The sequence below is a fragment of the Lucilia cuprina genome, chromosome 4 (genome assembly GCF_022045245.1).
Source record: "Lucilia cuprina isolate Lc7/37 chromosome 4, ASM2204524v1, whole genome shotgun sequence".
In the NCBI taxonomy this organism is placed as follows: domain Eukaryota; kingdom Metazoa; phylum Arthropoda; class Insecta; order Diptera; family Calliphoridae; genus Lucilia; species Lucilia cuprina.
In genome coordinates, this window is record NC_060952.1 from 19344240 (window position 1) to 19365611 (window position 21372).

The 21372-nt window shown below is 29.1% G+C and overlaps 3 protein-coding genes across 3 annotated transcripts in view; 1 reads left to right on the forward strand and 2 right to left on the reverse strand.

Annotated features, from left to right (window-relative positions):
• Positions 1–21372, forward strand: part of LOC111686961 (netrin receptor DCC) — a 258387-nt gene that overhangs the window by 149961 nt on the left and 87054 nt on the right. The gene's annotated exons all lie outside the window — the stretch shown is intronic.
• On the reverse strand, positions 3983–4759 carry LOC111687032. Its single transcript, XM_023449444.2, has one exon. The coding sequence runs from the start codon at positions 4606–4608 to the stop codon at positions 4132–4134; it is 477 nt and encodes a 158-aa protein (XP_023305212.2). The 5' UTR covers positions 4609–4759; the 3' UTR covers positions 3983–4131.
• LOC111687052 (peritrophin-55-like) lies at positions 17550–18348 on the reverse strand. Its single transcript, XM_023449467.2, has 2 exons — positions 18293–18348; positions 17550–18225 (listed from the first exon to the last, which is right to left on the reverse strand). Exons 1-2 carry the CDS (start codon positions 18300–18302, stop codon positions 17612–17614), a joined length of 624 nt encoding a protein of 207 aa, XP_023305235.1. The 5' UTR covers positions 18303–18348; the 3' UTR covers positions 17550–17611.

Here is a 21372-nt window from a genome sequence, read left to right on the forward strand (position 1 = left end):
TAAAAATACAAGTAAAGCGACACACATAAATTTCATGCTATTCAAAACCGTTCTACCCATTCCCTTTAGAAAATTACAAGAACGAAACGCGTATACTGTTTTAAAATTCGACATTATAAACTTTTATAGGAACTTAAATTATCCAATCTAATCGAATACCATGAAGAATATGTAGGTAACTAACCCTTCCTTCTATGTTTTATATTAGGGTTCTATAGTTGAAACAAAAAGCCGAATTTTCGACTTTTTTCCGACTATTTTTTGACTTATTCGATTTTTTCCTACTATTTTACAGTTTTTTCCACTCTTTTAAAATTTTCGACTATTTTTAAATTGTTTCTACAATTTTCGAGTTTTCGACTTTTTCCGACTTTTTGACTATTTTCGAATTTTTTTCAGACTATTTTTTTTACTTTTCTCGAGTTTTTCCGCTTATTTTAGAATTTTTGACTTTTTTCAACTTTTTTAAAATTTTTGACTATTTTTGACTTGTTTCTACAATTTTCGACTTTTCGACTTATCGACCTTTTTCGACTTATCGACCTTTTTCGACTTATTGACTTTTTTCGACTTTCAGTCAGTTATCGATTTTTTTAGAACAAAATAGTCGACTTCGACTTTTCGACTTTTTTCGACAAAAAGTCGATTGTTCGATAATTCGAAAGTCGATTTATAGAACCCTATTTTATATGAACCAAAAACGATCTACATAATGGCATGAAGATCGGTCAATAATTGACGCTACTCCTCATATAGGATTATCTTTAGCGGACTACCTATGGGAGGAGTGTCCGTGTATCTGAGAAAATATTAGATTATTCACATATTTTATAGGTCACATTAAAATCTTAAACTGGCAATTGTTTTTTATGCCATTCGGCTCAGAATTATTTTCTGAGTCGATTTATATATGTCCGTCCGTCTGTCCGTCCATATAAACTTTGTAATCAAACTACAGGCCGCAATTTTGAAGATAATTGAATGAAATTTGGTACATGATATTCCATTGTCCGAGGGACAAACCCTATGGTTAAGATTGGTACATTATTTCACTTGGTCCCCATACAACTGTACCACCGAATAGGGCTTGTAAACATTGTAATCAAACTACAGGTCGCAATTTTGGATATAATTGAAATTAAACTTGGCACATGATCTTCTATTATACCGTAGACGAAGCCTATTGAAAAATCCTATTGAACATCGGTCCATTATTTCACCTAGTGGACATAGTAATATTGGTCCTTTTAATTGGACCTTTAAGTATACTATTCGGCTCAGAATCATTTTCTGAGCCCATTTAGCTATGTCCGTTCGTCTGTCAGTCCGTCCATGTAAACTTTCTAATCAAACTACAGGTCGCAATTTTGGATATAATTGAAATTAAACTTGGCACATGATCTTTTATGGTACCGTAGACGAAGCCTATTGAAAATGGTTAACTTCGGTCCATTATTTCACCTAGCCCCCATACAACTAAAACCGCCGAATAGGGCTTTTAAGTTCATAATTATGTTTACCCGTATCTCGACAAAAAGCTGCAAAACCAAGTTCTATACTAGCCTTAATGACTTCAAAATATAAAAGTTATATTAAACAATAAATGGCTTAAGTAAGACAAGCTACAATTCAACTTATATGCTTTATTTTAAAAAATAAAACACATTTTATGGTCGACCTCGACCGACTGTAACTTCTTACATGTTTTTGTTTACAATACTTCTTTTTATTTAATATGATAACAAGATATAGAAGTTTTCGAAATCGGCATCCATATGTATCACATTTGCGTATATATATTTTTATATTTGTTTCTTTAATAACTAAAAATAAATTAAGTTCACACGTTTTAAACTCACCTTTTTATAGTAAGACTAAGAATTTAAACATAGACTGATACATATGTACAGTGTCTCTCATAAGTATTCGAATTTAGGTATAATATGAAAAGAAACCAAATTTAATAACATATTTTGTATGCAAAATTAATAAATTAATTTGTTAAATTCTCTAAACAGTCCTTAGCTTTGATATCACGTTTTTTAAAAGTTTAAAAATTTACATTTACTTAAATTAATTTAACTTTATTTAAAAATTAATTTAACTTATTTAAAATTACTTCACAAAAGTATACGAATTTTTTCTATATTTCATATTTGACTATATTATACGAAACACAAAAAAAATAATCTAATGTTTTTTTTTTTTTTTGCTAAAATTTTTTTAAAGGGTTAACTATCAAGCGAATGAATATATTTTTGGACCATTTGGTCTACAATTTTGGGTCATTTGTACCATCTGTTCGTATAATAACATTAAAATTACGATTTTTGACCATATTTGCCATTTTTTCTTTTTCCAGAGATAACACCAAAATTTAATATTGAGGTTTAATAGATTCCTTCAGGTATCTAAAAATAATAATATTTGTTATAAGGATTTGTTTTTCAACGTTCCATGATATATTTTTGGTATCGTTCTTATGTTTGTAATTAAATTATCTATATTTATCTATATTTTCCGACAAAGTTGGCTAGTATATATAATTGTAGATATTAGCATTAATATATTTTAAATTTTCAAGACATCGTAGCGGTGTACAACTCCAAAACATGCCTTAACAAAACGTCATCCTATACAGTAGATTTTAGTTTTTATTACTCATAACATTCACGATTATGTTGCTCATTACAACAACACTGTATGTAAAAAAAGTTGGGCTTATTTTGATCATAGTAGATAATATTTAAACAGATATCAATATTTTTGAGTTAGATCATAATGATATGGTGACATTCAGCCTAGAGGCCATTGGTTATAAAAAGAATGATTCCACTACATTGAATGGCGTTTCATCGAGGCATGCTTTGGAATTATAAACTTCCACAATATATTGAAAACTTAAAATGTATAATAGCTGATATCCAAAACAATATATAGAAGACAAGTTTCCCCGAAAAATTTTGACCCTAGTATTATAAAACGAGACCTGAGTTGCAATAAATTGAATTAGCAATAGAAGAATGATTCCAATAATATATCTTGGAACGTTTAAATATAGATTTTTGTAATAAAAAATATTATATTTTGGGTATATTAAATGCCAATAACAAATTTTGGTTTTATCTCTGGGAAAAAGGAGAAAAAAATACAAATATTGCCAAAAAACCGCCATTTTACTGATATTACATAAAAAGATGGTACAAATGCCCCAAAATTGTGGACCAAATGGCCCAAAAATATATCCATTCGGTTGATAGTTACCCCTTAAAACAATTTTTAACAAAAAAACCATTCGATTCTAATTTTTGTGTTTCGTATAATATAGTCAAATATGAAATACAGAAAAAATTTGTATACTTTTGTGAGGTAATTTAATGGACTATTTTTAAATAAAGCTAAATTAATTTAAGTAAATGTGAATTTTTAAAGTTTTAAAAAGCGTGATATCAAAGCTAAGGACTGTCTAGAGAATTTAACAAATTAATTTATTAATTTTGCATACAAAATATGTTATTAAATTTGGTTCTTTTCATATTATACCTAATTTCGAATACTTATGAGAGACACTGTACATATAATTTTTCAAAACAACAAGAAAAAATAATTAATTAGCTTCTTTTTGAGAAAAAAAACCTACATACATAATATGAACAACCTTGATATTCAAACACAAGTGTCTACTGATAACAACAAATTCCATTCCATGTACTCTTCTTATGTACTTAAGTATAAATACATATTATTCGAACAGAAATTGTGGTCTCTTTACAAAATATTTTATTTTCATTGATTACACACGAATTGTACAACACACACTTTTTGCCCACTGATTTATAAGAACACGCTAATGTCGAATATGTGACATATGTTCTCTCTTAAAGTGGATTGAAGAACAAAAAAATAAAAAAGTTGAAATACCAAACCAAAGAAAACGTTAAAAATGAAAATCAATTTATTATATATAGTTTTTTTTTTTTTCTTTATTTTACACCATTTTGACTTGACTTCAAACAAAAGGTAACATTTTTATTCTTTAGTAAAATTGAGTATTTTTCTTTTCTATCACACACACCACATTTTGAATTTCTTTTAAGAGGAAAAAGTTTTGTTGTCAGCCACTAATATTTTCTACCACACTTCACGACAACGACCACGGCTGTCGGGCAAGTAACCTGGTTGACAAGGAAAATCAATCATGGCTACTTTCATAACATTGACAGTGGTGGACTCCACTTCATCCTTTTTACAATCATTGTATTCTTGGGCCACCATTTCTTCATTCAATTCAATACATTGACCGGGAGTACCATTGATTTTGGTACCATCCTCACAATTTATAGTTTTAACGCAGAATTTTGTGCAGGGTTTGGGGGTTTCGGCAGACTTAAGCTTCTTTTTGCATTCGAATCTTATTTCACAACCCTTATTAAGTACAGGTAAATTGTTCGATTTATAATAGCCAGCTGGTACACCATCCTTGGCTACGGCAGTTGTAATTTCAGGTTGTTCGGTTGTAGTTTTACGATGAAGAAGGTTGGATAAACCACATTCGCCCGTGGCTAGAATAACAAAACATACACCCAACAATAAAACAATTTTCAACATTTTACTACACTTTCTTTGGACTTTTTTGCGTAAAATTCAATTGAAAATATTTTTTAAGCACAAGAAATAATATGAATTAAAAATGTAAATAAAATCACGAAAAATGCTGAGTGTTATTAAACGTTCAATATGTGTTTAAAAACTGCCATTGGTTGCCGCATCTCAAAACTTGAGAGCGCAAAATTTCACTTTAAGCAACATATATTATTTGTATAAAATTTTTTTCGATAACCTTTTGAACCACAAATTTTTGTGTTGATTCCTGTATTTGTTTTATAGAATTGTGCGATTTAAATAAAAATTGCATTTTGTTTATATTACATTTATTTCATATATAGGTAGACCATAGATTATTTCAGATTACATTGTATTTTCACCGGTAGTTTTTTTATAACATTTATGTATGTATTTTATATTAAGCTTTAGTGTTTGTTAAACGTAATTCTTACTTTGAATAATTAGATTGTAGATTATAAATTTATATTTTAAATGAAAAAATATGTACATAAAATAAATAGGTATGCATCCTTCCGGCCATAACTAACATTCGATGGCTTACACCTGTTGTGGATAAATTTATAGTGAATTTTGATTAGGCTTCTTATTTGTTTATGAAAAACATTACAGGATTTTCTAAATTATTAAATGAAATGTTCAAAGAATATTGGTAAATTATCTTCTTGATGTTTAATTTCTGATACTTTCTCTTCAAAAAACCGTATCAAAGCTATATTTATAAAGGTCTGTGGACTCAACAGATTCAACTATTGGGAATATGAAATTATATAATTGTTTATGTACATTAGAGGTGCCCAAATAGCAATTTCTTATTTGTGTATTAGTATCTAAAACTTAGTTAGTTAGTTAGTTTGAAAGGAGGGTTGCCTGTTACATCAAAGCCGAAAGAATGCGTCTGAATTAATCGATCCCACGATTTCCGGTCTAACAGACTTTCTGGGAAAATCTATACAAAAAAATAAAAATTTTATATTCGGTTGTACCGAATCATACATACCCATCATCAAATCGTATGCCGTAAAATGAGTAAAGGTAATTTTGTTTTTATACGTCAATTATGAACCAATAATCATAAAATTTTTTACATATATTTTATTTAGTGTAGAACTTATTTATCGTATCATCGCTATACTTGCTAGTTAAATAAAGAAAACTCTCACTTTAATAACCAAAACCGATCCTAAAAATTGGTAGAGATATTTTTCTCATAAGAAACTCACTTTACTCGTATTTTTAAGCCAGTAATGAGCGTTTATGCCATTTTCTGAAGGGGATCTCATATGGGGGGGTAGGATCAATTATACACCGATCCATATATGTACGTCAAAGTTGGTAAAGACTTTGTATGGTCGGTAGGGTCAATTATGGACCGATCCTGAATAAACTTGGTAGAGAGATTTTGGCTTGCATAAAACTCTTGTGTGTCGAATTTCGTCGCTATATATATTATTATGTTAGTAATCGGCGTTTATTTTCAGAAGGCGACCTTACATCGGGTTAGGGTCACTTATGGGCCGAAAGTAAAAAAAATGTTAGACAGCTTGTAAGAAACTTACTTATACCAAATTTCTTGATATATTGTAATTTTGGGCAGTAATGAGTGTTAAAGTTATTTTCATAATGGGACCTTATATGGGAAATAGGGTCAATTATGGACTGATCCTCAAAAAATTTGGAAGGAATATTTCGGCTCATGTAAAAGTTATTGTTATCCAATTTCAACGCTCGTACTTCTAAAGCTTTTATGACCGTTAAAACTGTTTTTTTTGGTGTCCACTTATATGGGGGCTACCCGAAAACGAGTACCGATATTGCCCATTTTTAATACCAAACAAACCTTAGAAATAGAGAATATTTATTCAAAATTTCTGGCTTCTCCCGTGTGGTCCCTATTGGAATTTCTACATACAAACGGACAGACGGATGGGCGGATGGACGGACATAGCTAGATCGTCTTAGAATTCAATAAAGACCAAATATAGTTATTGATCATAGACTTTTGTGTGTCTATGATCAATATTTCGATGTGCTACAAACGGAATGGCAAAATCAATATACCCACATCAGTTTTGATGGCGGATGTTTTCGGATACGACATTTTCTATTTTAACTACATAATTGCCCTTAACTTTGAAACTACTTATTGTCTAACTCAATTTTTTACTATAGTGTACTTTTATAGGTTACTTTTAAATTGAAACAAAATGGGCGATAGCGAGAGTTACACCTTTCATTTTAAAAATATATCTGAAAAAATATAACATTTTGAGTCCTCGAATTTTGTAGTAGCCAATTTAGGGTCAATATGATTATTTAGGACACAAATTAGGTGGACTAGCAACAAGGGGTGTGGTACCTTCCATATAAATTAAATACATTTGAGTGGCTTCTTCCTTCCATATGTTAAAAAATATAACCAAATTTATAAAACAAACGAGCGCCCTGTACTTTGATTACAAGGTTTACATGACGGACGAAGGACTGACAGACGAACAGGCGGACAGACATGGGTAGACAAAAAGATTAGTATTTTCTTTTTTTAAGTTTTTTAAACATCGTAATCGAAATACCTAATTCTTTAAATTTTGTCATAAAATTTCAAATTATATATTTAAATTATTTATTTCTAAATTTCCAACCCTGTACTTATTATGTGTTTGAAATAAAACAAAAAAATCATCAAAGGTAAAACAAAAATATTGTTAATTTACATAGTAGTATATCGATAATACGTAAGATGAGAAACATTTCTCGATATAAGATATATAACAGTACTGACACGAGATTCAATTATTTTTTCTAATATTTCTAATTTCTTAGAATAATTAAATTGTAATTGCTCATTCAAAAGAGCTCTAACAACAGTAATTTCATAGGAAATCATGTATCCATGGCTTTCTCCATCTCATTTATCCCATTTATATTGCAGACTAATTAAATATAATACGTATGCTGGAATTCTATTACATTACATTTAATGTAAATGCAAATTATCCAAAACATTTTTAATCTAAAACATAATTTAAAAAATAATAATAATAACAGCAATTGCATACATAACTTGTGCACTTAAAAATATGTATACATTAATCTCCAAATTATTATTTTACAAATATTTTTTTGTTTATGGCATATAGAATGGCAAACAATTTCTTTTATTACTTGTTGTTATACATTTTTGGCAAAATTTTATTAAAATAAATATAATTTAAAATGAAACCAAGTAAAATAACATGTAGTCATGTGAATAATGAATTACTCTTATTTAAAATTAATTCACACAGATTAAAATAATATAAAATAAATGAAATTATGCTAAATACGTAAATTTAATTAAAACATTTTAGCAAAATATGAAAAATGATAAGAAGATATAAAAAATTAATATTATGGAAAAATTCATTGCATTTTCATTAGTTTAGACACTAAGCGAAGCCAAATACCTTTAGTTGTTGTGTGAAAAAAAAGATAATTTTTAAACATATGTCAATATTGGATTTAGTTTTAACAAAATTTTTCATGTTTGTAAAGAGAATTGTTTAATTATACCCTACACCACTTTAGCGGGGAGGGTATATTGGGTTTGTGCTGATGTTTGTAACATAGAAAAATTTTCGTCCAATACCCACCTTAAAGTATACCAATCGGCTTAGAATCATTTTCTGAGTCGATTAAGCTATGTCCGTCCGTCCGTCTGGCCGGGTGGCTGGCTGGCTGTCCATGCAAACCTTGTGCGCAAGGTACAGGCCGTAATTTTGAAGATAATTGCATGAAATTTGGCACACACACTTCCTTTGGCCCAGAGACGAAGCCTATTGAAAATGCTTGAAATCGGTCCATTATTTCGACTAGCCCCCATACTACCGTACCCCCCAATAGGGCCTTTTGGCTTATAATTAATTTAAATGATCTATTATGTTAACAAAAGTCGACAAAACTTAGTTTTATAGAACTATAAATGACACTACCGATTTTTGTAATGATCGGGCTTCATTTGATCCTATCCCCTTCAGAAAATGACTTAAAGGTCAAAATTCACTTACAAACACTACTAACACTTTTAAACTCTACATAAATATTATTGAAGGAGACTTAACTCCCCCTACCAACATTTTTAAGGATAGGGCCATATTTTGCCCTACTCCCCTTTGAACCTTCTTGTAAAATTTTTTTTTTTTTTTGCCAAAATAAAAGTAAATAAAAGGAAGTGTGTCTCTCATGGCATTCTGGATCAATTATGCACCGATATCTTTAGAATTCAAACCCGTGATAAATTTAAAATGTTTCAAAGTAGAAATTTGACAATAAAGTTTTTTTTTATTATCTACACCACTATAGTTGGGAGGGTATTATGCGTTTGTGCTGATGTTTATAACACTCGAAAATCGTTTACAGTCGGTCCACACTGGGAAACTTTTATTAGGAAACTTTTGATTTAGCGTGAGAGAGAAAGAGAAAGAAATGTCAATCGTCTCTTTTTTTCTCACACACAAAGTAAAAACTCGCTCAACAAAAGTTTCCCAGTGTAAACCAGGTTTTAGTATACCAATTGGCTCAGAATTATTTTCTTAGTCGGACGGAGAGTCCGTCGCTCTCCGGGCGAAGTCTATCGCATTAGGGGCACATTATTGGTTTTTCGATATCATAATTTGAAGCATAAAAACTTAAATAAAAAAACTCCCTAACTTCCCTGGGGCACTTGCGCCACAAGTAAGGAATCCCTGTGATGTAAAACTAAATATCAATAAAATAAAGAAAACATCTGTTGCAAATTGGTTAATTTTTTTATTAAGGTATGTGTATAAAACAATAAACATCTGTTATATTATATCTTGTTAAATAAATTAGGTCTTATTGATAAACATTTATCAAACAACAAACTTTGTATATACATTTGTTTTATAAAACCTAGATAATTATTTATGAATAAGGCAGTTACAGTAAAACTCAGCAAAATAAGTTTGTTTTCTTCTTTTTTTATTTTATTTTTTTATGAGAAATCTGCCCCATCTCCTTGGCGTATTTACCCCATAGTTAGGGCGGTATCGCCGTTCTCAGCAAGTGTGAAAAGTTAAATACTTAAATATGCACATTAAGATGATATAATAAAGATTGAAGCGGATAAAACTAAAGCCAACATATCTAAGTATACGAATCAAGAAAAACAATTTTAAATATGTATTGTAATTTTGATTCGAGAACGCCTCAAAAAATTGGCATATGGTCCCCCTTCTACCCCACATTATTTCGTATAGCCCCCATACAACTCTACCCTCATATGAAGAGACTTTTCAGCTCATAAATATGTTAAAAGTTCTAGTAATTTCTTTCCATTTAAAACCCTTACCTCCCTCCGATTGGCCCCTTATATCAGATATTGGTCATAGACTCACGTTTGTAGGTCATACTTACAGTTACCGCTATCCATCTGACTACCTAACTACTTTGAAAAGTGATTGTTCTCAAATAAAGTCAATTGAAACTGCATATGTATATTATAAAGATACCAACAGCAAGCTAGTACAAAGTTGTCAAAACATAACAATCAAACTTATAGCGCGAGATTTTTAACTGTATCATATATTATACTGTATCATCTATAAATTACTTGGGGCGGTAAAGTGACAACTGTCTTGGCGAGGAGAATTAACCAAGATGTTTCATGTTAGTAAAAATTACTGCTATTTTCGGAAACAACGAGCCTTTTCGAACATATTTTTTTTTATAAATATCATGTAGGAATACTTCTCAATCGATACGTATTAAGGTACTGAATACTAGATGTAAAATTATAAAGGTTAAAAGTCTAATTAATTATTTTCAATTAAATTTAAAAAATACAAAAATATTTAAAAACTTAAATAATTGCTAATGCACTTGTTAATAAATTTCTGTTAAAGTGTGACATGTCACAACTTGTATATTTGCTTGAACTACCTACAATTGTTTTAAGTATCCTGTTTTTTAAATTATTTTCAAGAGTAAAAAAAGTAAAATAATTTTTTATTATTGTAATTACCCATGTAGTTATTTTGTGTATGTAAGTAATTCTTGTAAATTTTTCATTAGTGTAACATTATAAACATTTGCTAATAACTACTTGTAACGCAAAACTATTATTGAAGCCAAACACATACGTTACAAACATTCATAAACATGCTACTACAAGCATTAAGATTATTTTTATCGTGATTAGATGTTTCTGGCCTGACCAGACAGGCATACAAAACCACAAATTAAAAATCCTCTACAGCTCGTTCCAGAATTGACAGGAACTTTGTGTGAAGTAACATGCATGAAATGCAATGAAACTAATGAAACAAGTACATTGTGTATGACACGATACTACTATATATTATTTTTTATATTCCATTCATATTTCCTAGTGTTTTTTTAAGGTAACAAAGGACTTGAGGATTTCGAAGAAAAAGCGTACAATACTGCTCCATACATATGTAGATATATACGATCATTTCCTTTTGTAGTTTTTTATTCACGGAACATGTTCAGCCTTGTGAGAAAATGGTTTGTACACTGAAAATAATCCATGCTCAACAAATTTCGTAACTTCTATTTTCTAAAATTAGAAAATTTATTTTAAAATGAACAAAAATGTTTGAATAAATTAATATTTAGTAAATTTTATCATATTTATTCAAAATTATCTTTTTCAATTTATGTAAAATAATTTTTTCAGGAATATTTTGCATTATACTAAAATATTTCGTACAATTTCGTATATATTACGAAAGAATTTCGTGGTGCGAAACAACGAACGATTAGGCATGAATTTTTTTCAGTGTACCTACGTACATCCATACCTGTGTACAATGGGCTTGATTGCACCAAAATCGGTTCATTATTTCTCCTGGCCCCCATACAACCATAACCACAAACCACAACTTCGGTCAAGAACTGCCGTAGTTAGAGGGGATCAAATAAATTTATTTTAAAATTAATTCTTAAATATGCCCACTTTTAACTAATTTCAACCCAACGTGCTTTAAAGGGAAAATATCAATTTTTAATAAAAGCCTTTGGCTTTGTGAAGATTTATCACATTTTCTTGCAATATTGCATTTGAAAAGCACGTAGTTTGATATGATGGTTTAAATACCACTTTTTTCTTGTGCCGTACTTTTTGGTGTGAACCATAATAGTTCAGTGCTTGCTTTTGGTTTTTCAATTATCGATATTAACCTTTAGTGTGTTACTTGTGGTTTTCTTTGAGGTGTTTTTTCGACAACAACAAAAAAAAACACAGCTTTAATTTCGAGAGAAAAGTATTTGGATTGAATGATTGATTACATACATATACATAGTATGCATGTATATTCGTGTGTACCAAGGAACTGATTCTTATGTAAGTATACATAACAATCGATGCGTATTAATATGCTGGTCAGGAATAACAATTTTTATAAAGAAGCCTTAGCTCCCTAAAAGATATTGAAAGTTTCGATACCAGTACAATGTGTTTAATATATTTTATTTTTCCAAATGGATATTAAAAATTCCGCAATTCTAAGCTGATTGCGGGGAAAATAATTGTAAAATTGTTTTAGAGTAATTTTGATCCTCAAAATATTTTTAGAAGGTTTGATAGGCATATTATTTGTGCCCGTTACCAACAGCATTTAGCGCTTTTAAATATTGCACTTGTGTTTGCCATTGCCTTTTTAGTGTTAAATTAATGCATTTTTTGCATGTTTCACTGGTGGTATTCTCACAAAATTAAAAAGAAAATTAAGACTAATGAATATGTGATACAAGTAATACTGTAATTTCCTAATATGTTAAATTTTTAGAAGAAATTATGTTTTTTTATTAAGGTCTTGTTGTGTTTTGAAAAGAATTGCTTCCATTATTGTTAATTCTTTAAGTAATTTTGTGTGCTACTTTCCAGAGTTTTTAGTAGGAATTAAACCTATGATTTCCATGCTGACATACATACACTAGCAACTATCCTACAGAGACAGCCAATGTATGTTGCGAGCATTTTTTGAATACCTTTCGTACCTTACATTCTTTGTATAAATACGTAGTTTAAAGTTTTCCTAAATTTGCTTTTTTTACAATTTAGGTTCTATCAAGGTTCAAAATTCATTTCAGCCGGTGTTAATAATTAATTAATCTTCAATTTAGGCCAAACTATTGTTTCACAATATTTCATTAAAAATTATATTTATAGCCAGTATGTACCACTGGATATACAACTTGTTACTTACAAATTATTGCAAGTTCGCCAATTTTTCCGAACGTTAATCAAGACTTTAATGTCCGGTGTCAGGCCCCGCATTGAAATCCGCCCGTTATTATCTAAATATTCACATGAATGTCAAAGCTCTTTATGTAAAAATTTAAGTTCTAATAGATTTTTAGATATTTGTTGTTTTCCTTTTAATTCCAAGTCTTTTTTCACTCAATGATGAATGATATTAATTGAGAGCTAATTCATTAAGCATCACCAAAACTGTGAGTAAATTTAAATAATTAATCATCAACAGGGCAAATTTTACTATGAAAATGATTTTTAATTGTCCGTTTTTCTATTCTAACCATAGAATTTGCAACAAAATTGCATATTTTGCTTTAAATTACATATATTTTGCATATTTATAATATTTTATGCCTATTATAACAATTTTCTTTGCATTATTTTTTTACTTATTTGGATTTTTTTGAAATAAGTTAAAAAGTACTTCTTAACAACACAAAAGTAGATTTCATCTATAAAACTATGAAATTAAATTTAAGATAGTTTTATTTATTTTTTGGCTCTAAGGTAGTTTCTTAGTTTGTCTACATATAGCTAAGCAAAATGCCGTACTCGGCATATTTTTCACGTTTTTAGCGCATATTTTGCATATTTTTAGTGCATGATCATGAAAAAGTAAACAAAAAATTGACTTAACGAATTAAAAAAAAAAAAATAAATTCATTTTCTTTTCTTAATATTTATTTTGAATTTAAAATATTTTTCACATAATTTTCTAGTTTTTGGCTGAAAAATGAAAAATATAAATTAAAAAACAACTGGAAAGGGGGACTTTAACCAAGCTATAGAAAAATATATTGTGAAAACTGAACTACTACACAGAGAGAAAAAAGCGTTTAAACATTATACACGATAGCTACCAAATTGACACCATTGTGTTCATATATTTTTTTTAATAACGTAGTTGTCAAATCAACAACAAAAATTAATACACAACATAGATGGCGACAATGCTATGGTGTCAAACAGAATATTATCGAAATGACAACAATTGGATGTCGAAATCACAACGATGCATTGTCGAAATGACATTTAGTGTAATTTAAATGACAACAATGCATTGTTGCAATTACAACGATATTAGAGGTCCGCAATAATTTAACAATGTAACTTATAAAACAAATTTACAAAATTTATATTTATTAAAAGAAGAGTTTATAGAGAATTAATCAAAAATGTTTCATACAAAATATTTTACATTTTAAAATTCGAAGACAATATGATTTTAAAACCATTTATATAACAAAGTATAAATTGTTCTCCTACAAACGTTGTAAAAATTACAACCGTGGTTGTCAAAAAGATAACTGGGTGTTATTTAAATTTTATACACATCCTTTGCGTAAATGTTTACAAACATGGTAAGTTTAATTTCGACAACGTATTGTAATAATTTCTGTACTTTTCTACTGGGATTTTCCTTCTGTGTACACTTGTTTAAATGTTAAACACATATCTCTAAAAATACTACATGAATAAACGTACATAAATCTTGTTTATAAACATACTGTTTTATTTTTCAACCATTCTAATATACAGGCTTAAACATATAAATTTTTATTGCATTTTGACTATAAATTTCAATTGTTTTAATATAAATTTTGTTGCTGCAAATGTACGCTATTGTGGCTAGTTGTAGAACTAACAAAATTCAACAATTTTGATAATAACTTGTCCTCAAAGTGAGTTACATATTTAGTTCCAGCTAAGCGTTGGAAACCTAAAATCGAGAAAATGACGTAAATGATAATTATTGTGGTAAGAAAGTTATACTTATTGAAAATAACTATTACAACTTGGAGGATAATGGATTGAATAAACCGACATTTAAAATTGCAATCTTACAAGCAATTCCTTTTCTAAATAGAAGAAATCTTAACATAACCTTATATTTTATGTGGCACATCGTTTAAATCCTTATGGAGTATTTAATATATTCGTTTAATACCACTAATAAAATAATTCTGTGTGTACATGTGTCACACAACATATTTGATATGGTCAGTGTTAGTTAGTCGTATTGTAGTAGTGGTAGTAGTATTGTTCTATTTGGCAAGGATTTTCTAATTTTAATTCAAATGCAAATGCGTAAAATACTGTGTCATGGCACATAAACCCTTGTTAAAGGCTTCAAATACAACCAGCTATATCGTACCAAACTCAATTCAACACGCATTATAATGATAACAATTGACATTAATATACAAATTTGTTTTTAAAACGATAACAACACTCGTACACATATGTATATCGTTTCCTGAAATGCAAAAAGGTGCTGAAAACACTTCTTCTTACGTTTTAATGAACAGTCAAACCCATTTATAACGAACTCCGAGGGATCAGTTAAATTTTATCGTTAAGTGGCTTTTGACTATGAGACTTTACTTATAAGTTATAACCAGGGAAACCAAAATATGCAAATGCATGTTTTTTTGTGGTGCGTCGTATGGACTCATGAATAAGATATTTATACGGTTCAGACCAATTGAAGAATTTTATTCATAAAATAAAGAATTTAAAATATGAGGTTGAAAATCAAGATTTTAGTATTTAATAGTTCTATAGTGGTATATGGTGGTGTCCACATACTTAGAGTGGCTAGGATGTTACTTAGTGTTAGATTTATTGAATAAGAATCAATATTATACAATTCTAAATAAAATTTACACAATACTCCCTAAATAGATGGAGTTTCCGTAATGTAGTTTTTGTTTATCAATACAAAATGACCAAAAACCCGAATTATTTATACCCTCCACCACCATCAGTGGTGATAGATTTTCGTTTGTAACACTAAAAAATATTCATCTAAGACCCAACAAAGTATATATAATCTTCATCCTTATGAAATTCTGAGTCGATCTAGATATGTCCGTCTGTCTGTCTGTATAAAACACGCTCACGTTAAAACGAAGTAATGGAACTCCACAAAATTCACTCAAAATATTCATTGTTATCCTAAGCAGTTTGGTATTGAAAATAAGCAAAATCGGTGAAATAGTTTCAGAGTTATGAGTAAAAATTTAAGACAACCTCAAAAAAATGGCGATTTTTCACATATTTATTTGTACTTTTTACAAAAACTACTGCAGATAAATTGATGAATTTTATCAGAGATACATGTATTGGTGCCAGAATCAACATTGTTAAAAATCGATATCTTTACAAAATTTTACAATTTTAAGTTCTATGTCAATACAATTCATATCAAGGAAAAAATTTTTCCATCGGTCCATATTTGGTCATAGCTCCCATACAAAGTCCCCTCCCGAAAATCACTTAAACGCGCACAACTCATTATTAAATTAAGATATCGACATTAAATTTGGGAGAAGTATTGCTCTTATATACAGAAATATTACAATGAAAGATTTTTTCGATCGGTCCATATTTGGTCATAGCTTACATACAAGGTCCCCTCCTCTCTAAATCTTTCACACACATGCATACATGCAAATTACTAAATTTATAATGTTCAATAAATCTTGGAATTGTAATAGATTTAACTTTTGGTATTTTTTCTATTACAGACATTAGAAAAATTACTTCTACAAATATTTGATCAATTAGAAAAGTAATAACATAGAAGTAGCTGGTGGAGGGTATTTAAGATTCGGCACAACCGAATATAGTACTCTAACTTGTTTTTGTTATAATATATAGATTTATACCTCACAAAACATTTTTTCTAGGAACAAATCCATTGATTATCTAATATATCATGTATCTAATTCAAAATTACTTATTATTTTCGAAATTTAATGAAAGAAACGATAGATTTCATGTTAAGTCAAATATTGATAAATTCTGATAGGTATATAGGATAATAAATCGGTTAAGAAATATTTTAATATTAGACCAATATTAAAATAGTGGCAACTCCGTTCAAATTGATGAAATTATTTTCCGAAATACATGTGCAATTTCAATCTTTATCAGCGGATATGTTTAAGCCGAAAGAAGTCGGGGCGGCGCGGCTTGCAAAATATCGGCGGCCAGCCGACGCCTATTTGAGCCGTTTCGCCTTGTATCTCTGTTCGTATATTTGGATGTATGTTGGTTTTATTGCCTTGTTTATTTTGTTTTTGTTTTTCTGTGTTTTTCGTTATGTATGTTTATATGTCTGTTGGTTTAGATGCCTTGTGTATTTTGTTTTTTATTTCGTTTAGCGTTGTTGTTCATTTTGTTTTACTTTTGGTGTAATATTAATGTTATCGGGAAAAATTTATAAAACTAATAGTTTAAAATACACTATGGTGAAGGGTATATAAGATTCGGCACAGTCGAATATAGCACTCTTACTTGTTATAATATATTTTCTTCCTTTAATAATTCTCTAATTTTTTTTTTCTATTATGAAAAATTTTTGTTAAATGATTTTTATGACAATACATCAGAGACATTTTAAGAATTTGTTCTTATTTAACCACTTCTTTGTGCAAAATTTTAAGATTCCTACTAATAGTTTATAAAAAAAGCTAATTTTTGAATTTAGTTTATATGGGAGGTCCTATAAATAATCACATTGACACTAAAGTTGCTCAGACAAAATTTGAATACTCTAACTGCAACTCTAAAGTTGCCTTCACCAGAATGTGTCTGAATAAAATCGAATTGAAAGACATCAATTTTAATAAAAACATCATTTGATTTTTGCATCTATATCAATAAATATTTTATTAAATATTTAGCATTCTAATAAGAGCTTTATATTTTAACGCACTTATTTGGTTTACCTTCTTGTTTCATAAGTTTATTGCAATCGGGAGCCTCAACGAATGCTAAGCAATCCGTACAAGATTGTGCGTAATAATTGAAATAGGTTCCTTTCGGACAATCTTTAATTACAGGCATATAAGGAGCCTGACACCAATAATATTTTTCTACATTTTTATAATTGGGCCAAAGTCTATAAATGTCATTACCTTCGCACGTTGGCACAAATGTATGTGTATACACTGGCAACATGCAAGGCGATATTGTTGTTGTTGTTGTAACTTCTGGCACTGAAGGTGTAAAATTCTCACATTTCACGTTTTTTAAATCTTTACAAAGTGGTGCTGGAACATATTCATCACATTTGGTACATTTCTGTTGATAGAAACTGAATATGGTATTGGGAAAACAGTTTTGTAGAACAGGATTTCCGAGTCCCTGGCATATATAGTAATTTGATACATTTGTATAATCTGGCCACACAACTTTCAAGTCTTTTTCTGCAACGCATAAATTATTAATTTTCTGATCGTATTTAGGAATGTTTGGACACTCCAAAGCCAAAGCATGATGTGCCACTACCAGTAAGCTTGCAATAACTGTAACTAAAAAAAAATATATAAATAGTAAAATATTTGTAATTACTTTCTATACATGATTACGAGTACTCACCAATTTTCATGATTAAACTTTCCGAATGGGTTTCAAATAATCACTGAATAGTTTCTACGATTATTGTTTGGTTTTTATAGTATTCTTTTAAGCAATTATGGAATGTATGAAACATATAATATTATTTTTAAGCAAATACATAGATAAATATTTGTATATACGGGTGTATACTTTTTAATCATCTCATGTAGCTTTAACAAATAATATTTTCTTTTAATCAATACAAAATACCAATTAAGATAAAATACAATACTGAATATTTTTTTTTGTGCAGAGAACTAAGAGAGTAATTTTTATTGCAGCAAAGCAAATTTAAGTTTCCTTAAAAAAATATTTGAAATTGTCTAATGGAGTCCAGATAGCCATTTCTTCATTCTATCCAAGAAAAAATTAAATATTTTTTAAAATTAAAAAAAAAATTATTTCGACGTACTTTCCAAGTACTAAAGTTTGTGCAAATTTCATCAAAATTTATTTGTTTATTTGGGTTACTTGACATGAAATTACCCATATTTATAATATAAATATAAAACAAAACTACATACTTCTAAACTCGCTATTTTGAAATACTTATTTATGCAGTTTGCCTCCAATGTCAAAAAAAAAAACAATAAAATGTTGCTCTAAAAATAAATTTTTACATTTTTTTAACAATAAAAAACACAAAGAGGCAGATAATAAAGTATTAAATATTTAATGTCTTATATCATCCTACAAAATTTAATTTGATAATTTATTCATACATTGTTTAAACTGACATTTTAATGTTGTCATAGAATTCCATAATTATGGATATAAAGGATTGCTCTCATGATCGTAATCGGTTTTATACCGATTTAAATTTTTGAATTCTTATTGATTTTAAAATAATTCTTTCATAAGACATTTCTAGTTTTCCTAAAATATTGGGAAAGGTTTCCTAATGACCTAGCTGGCTTAAGAAACCGGCGAAATGCGCATAGGAACTAGCTTCCCACCATCAATACATTACAGTGAATTTATTTAAAAAATTGGGGTTGAAAGCACGATAAGAAACTCTTAAACTTATTTCAAAAAATAATAAAAATCCCGAAATCAATTTTTAAATTAAATTTTAATGCTTTATTCAAAATTCTACTAACGTTATTTTTGTTTTAAATGTAACATGCTCAGAAAAAGAAGAATTTAAAAATAATAAATAAATTTTTAAAAAAATATACGGATTTTTTTTAAATATAAAAAAAGTCAAATTATGCTGAATTATGCTCCTATGGGTAATATATGCAAAAATATGCTCTAACAAATCGATGACAAAATTCTTAAATTGGTCTGAAAGGTATAAACGTTTTTTCCATGACGCACCACAAAAAACAAGAATTTTATTATTTTGGTTTCCCATTACTTTTTTCAGTAATTTTTTGCTGGCTTGGTTCCTAATTGCATATATGGCGAACCTTCATCATAGGATATTTTTTTAATATTTTTTTACTAAAAATAATATATTATTTTTATTTCAAAAGGAATGTTTTTTTTCTGTTAATGGAAACTCTATTTAATGCTTACACTCTTTACCCCCTCTGATAAAATTATTTTAAAAAATTTATTAGCTGACTTCAATATATGAAGATAAATACTTAATATTAATTATTATCAATTTTGAAATGTTATCAAAGTAAAATGAAGAATATTGCTGTTAATAATATTTTATAAAATTCATTTCGGTATTTGTGATAATGAAAAATAATTACTTTTAATAATACTTAAAAAATAAATACATCGATTTTGATTCATTCAACTTTTAAACAATCTTAAAACTAATATCGGAGATTGTAGCATTATTAACTTTGTTCGCCCGTCCATCAGCATTATCTAGTCAAACGACATAGTTTATAAACCAACGCCGCTTTAATACCAAAAAATACATTATACATTCTTATACTTATGCTCTTGCGCTGATGTTTATCCTACAACCAGTATACCGAGCGGGCCAGAATCACTCTCTAACACATACTCTTCTTTTGACCCTAAGACAAATCCCAGCAGTTCGACGGGAACTGACTACTTAACCTACCACTTGTGGTGGCCCCTAGCCACCTGACTACCCAGGTGACCGACCATTTTAACATGGGCTTGTCCTACGAGGAAGTCAATCGTTACTCTACACCCTACAAAGAGACAGTAAAGAGACGATTGCCTCCGCTCTCGCTTACAAAGGGGAAACTAAAGTGACGACTGCCTTCATTCTCGATTACAAAGAGTTTATTTGTGACGAAAGACCAAAAACATACGAATTGGAGTCAACCAGGTGGTAAGATATTAATGGAACTAAAATTTAAAAATTTCAAGTGTCTACTCTCTAGAGTACTATGGGACAATAATGTGACGATTGACCCGAAAGATATAAATTTGTGTCAACCAGTAGTGTCATATTAGTAGAAAGTAATAATCATTTCTCCAAAAGATGGGTAAAATAACTACTTTCGGAAGTACAAAAAAAAACAACTTTTAAGAGTATAATCTCTAGGTTACTTGAGGACAGTAAAGAGACGACTGTATCCGCTCCCGCTTACAAAGAGGACACTTAAGTAACGACTGTCTTCATTCTCGATTGCAAAGGGTACATTCGTGATGAATGACCCAAAAGATACGAATTACTATCATCCAGGTGGATAACTATTAGTGGAAATTACTGTCTTTTTCGTATGCATTGACTCTTTGTCAAACTGCTGGGAGCATATAAAATACTCTCATACAATGGTATTTCCGCTCCTCTTTCCTAAAGTATTTTGTCAACGAATTGTAAAAATATTTAGTAAAAAATAAAACAAAAAAATCAAAATGTTATATTTTACGGAATGTTTTAGTATATAGGTATTTTAGTGAGTGATATGGCCTAGCCCCCATACAACCTTTCCCCTTACTAACTCTTTAAATCATATACATGTTAATTATAAAATAAATTAGTTTTAATATTTTATTTAACATTTATAGGGATATTAAATGAAACTGCTTTTAGAAAGACATAATTTTCTTAATTTTTCATTGTATCGATTTTTCAAACGTATGAATATTTTTTTTTTAAATTGTCATACATCAGCTTA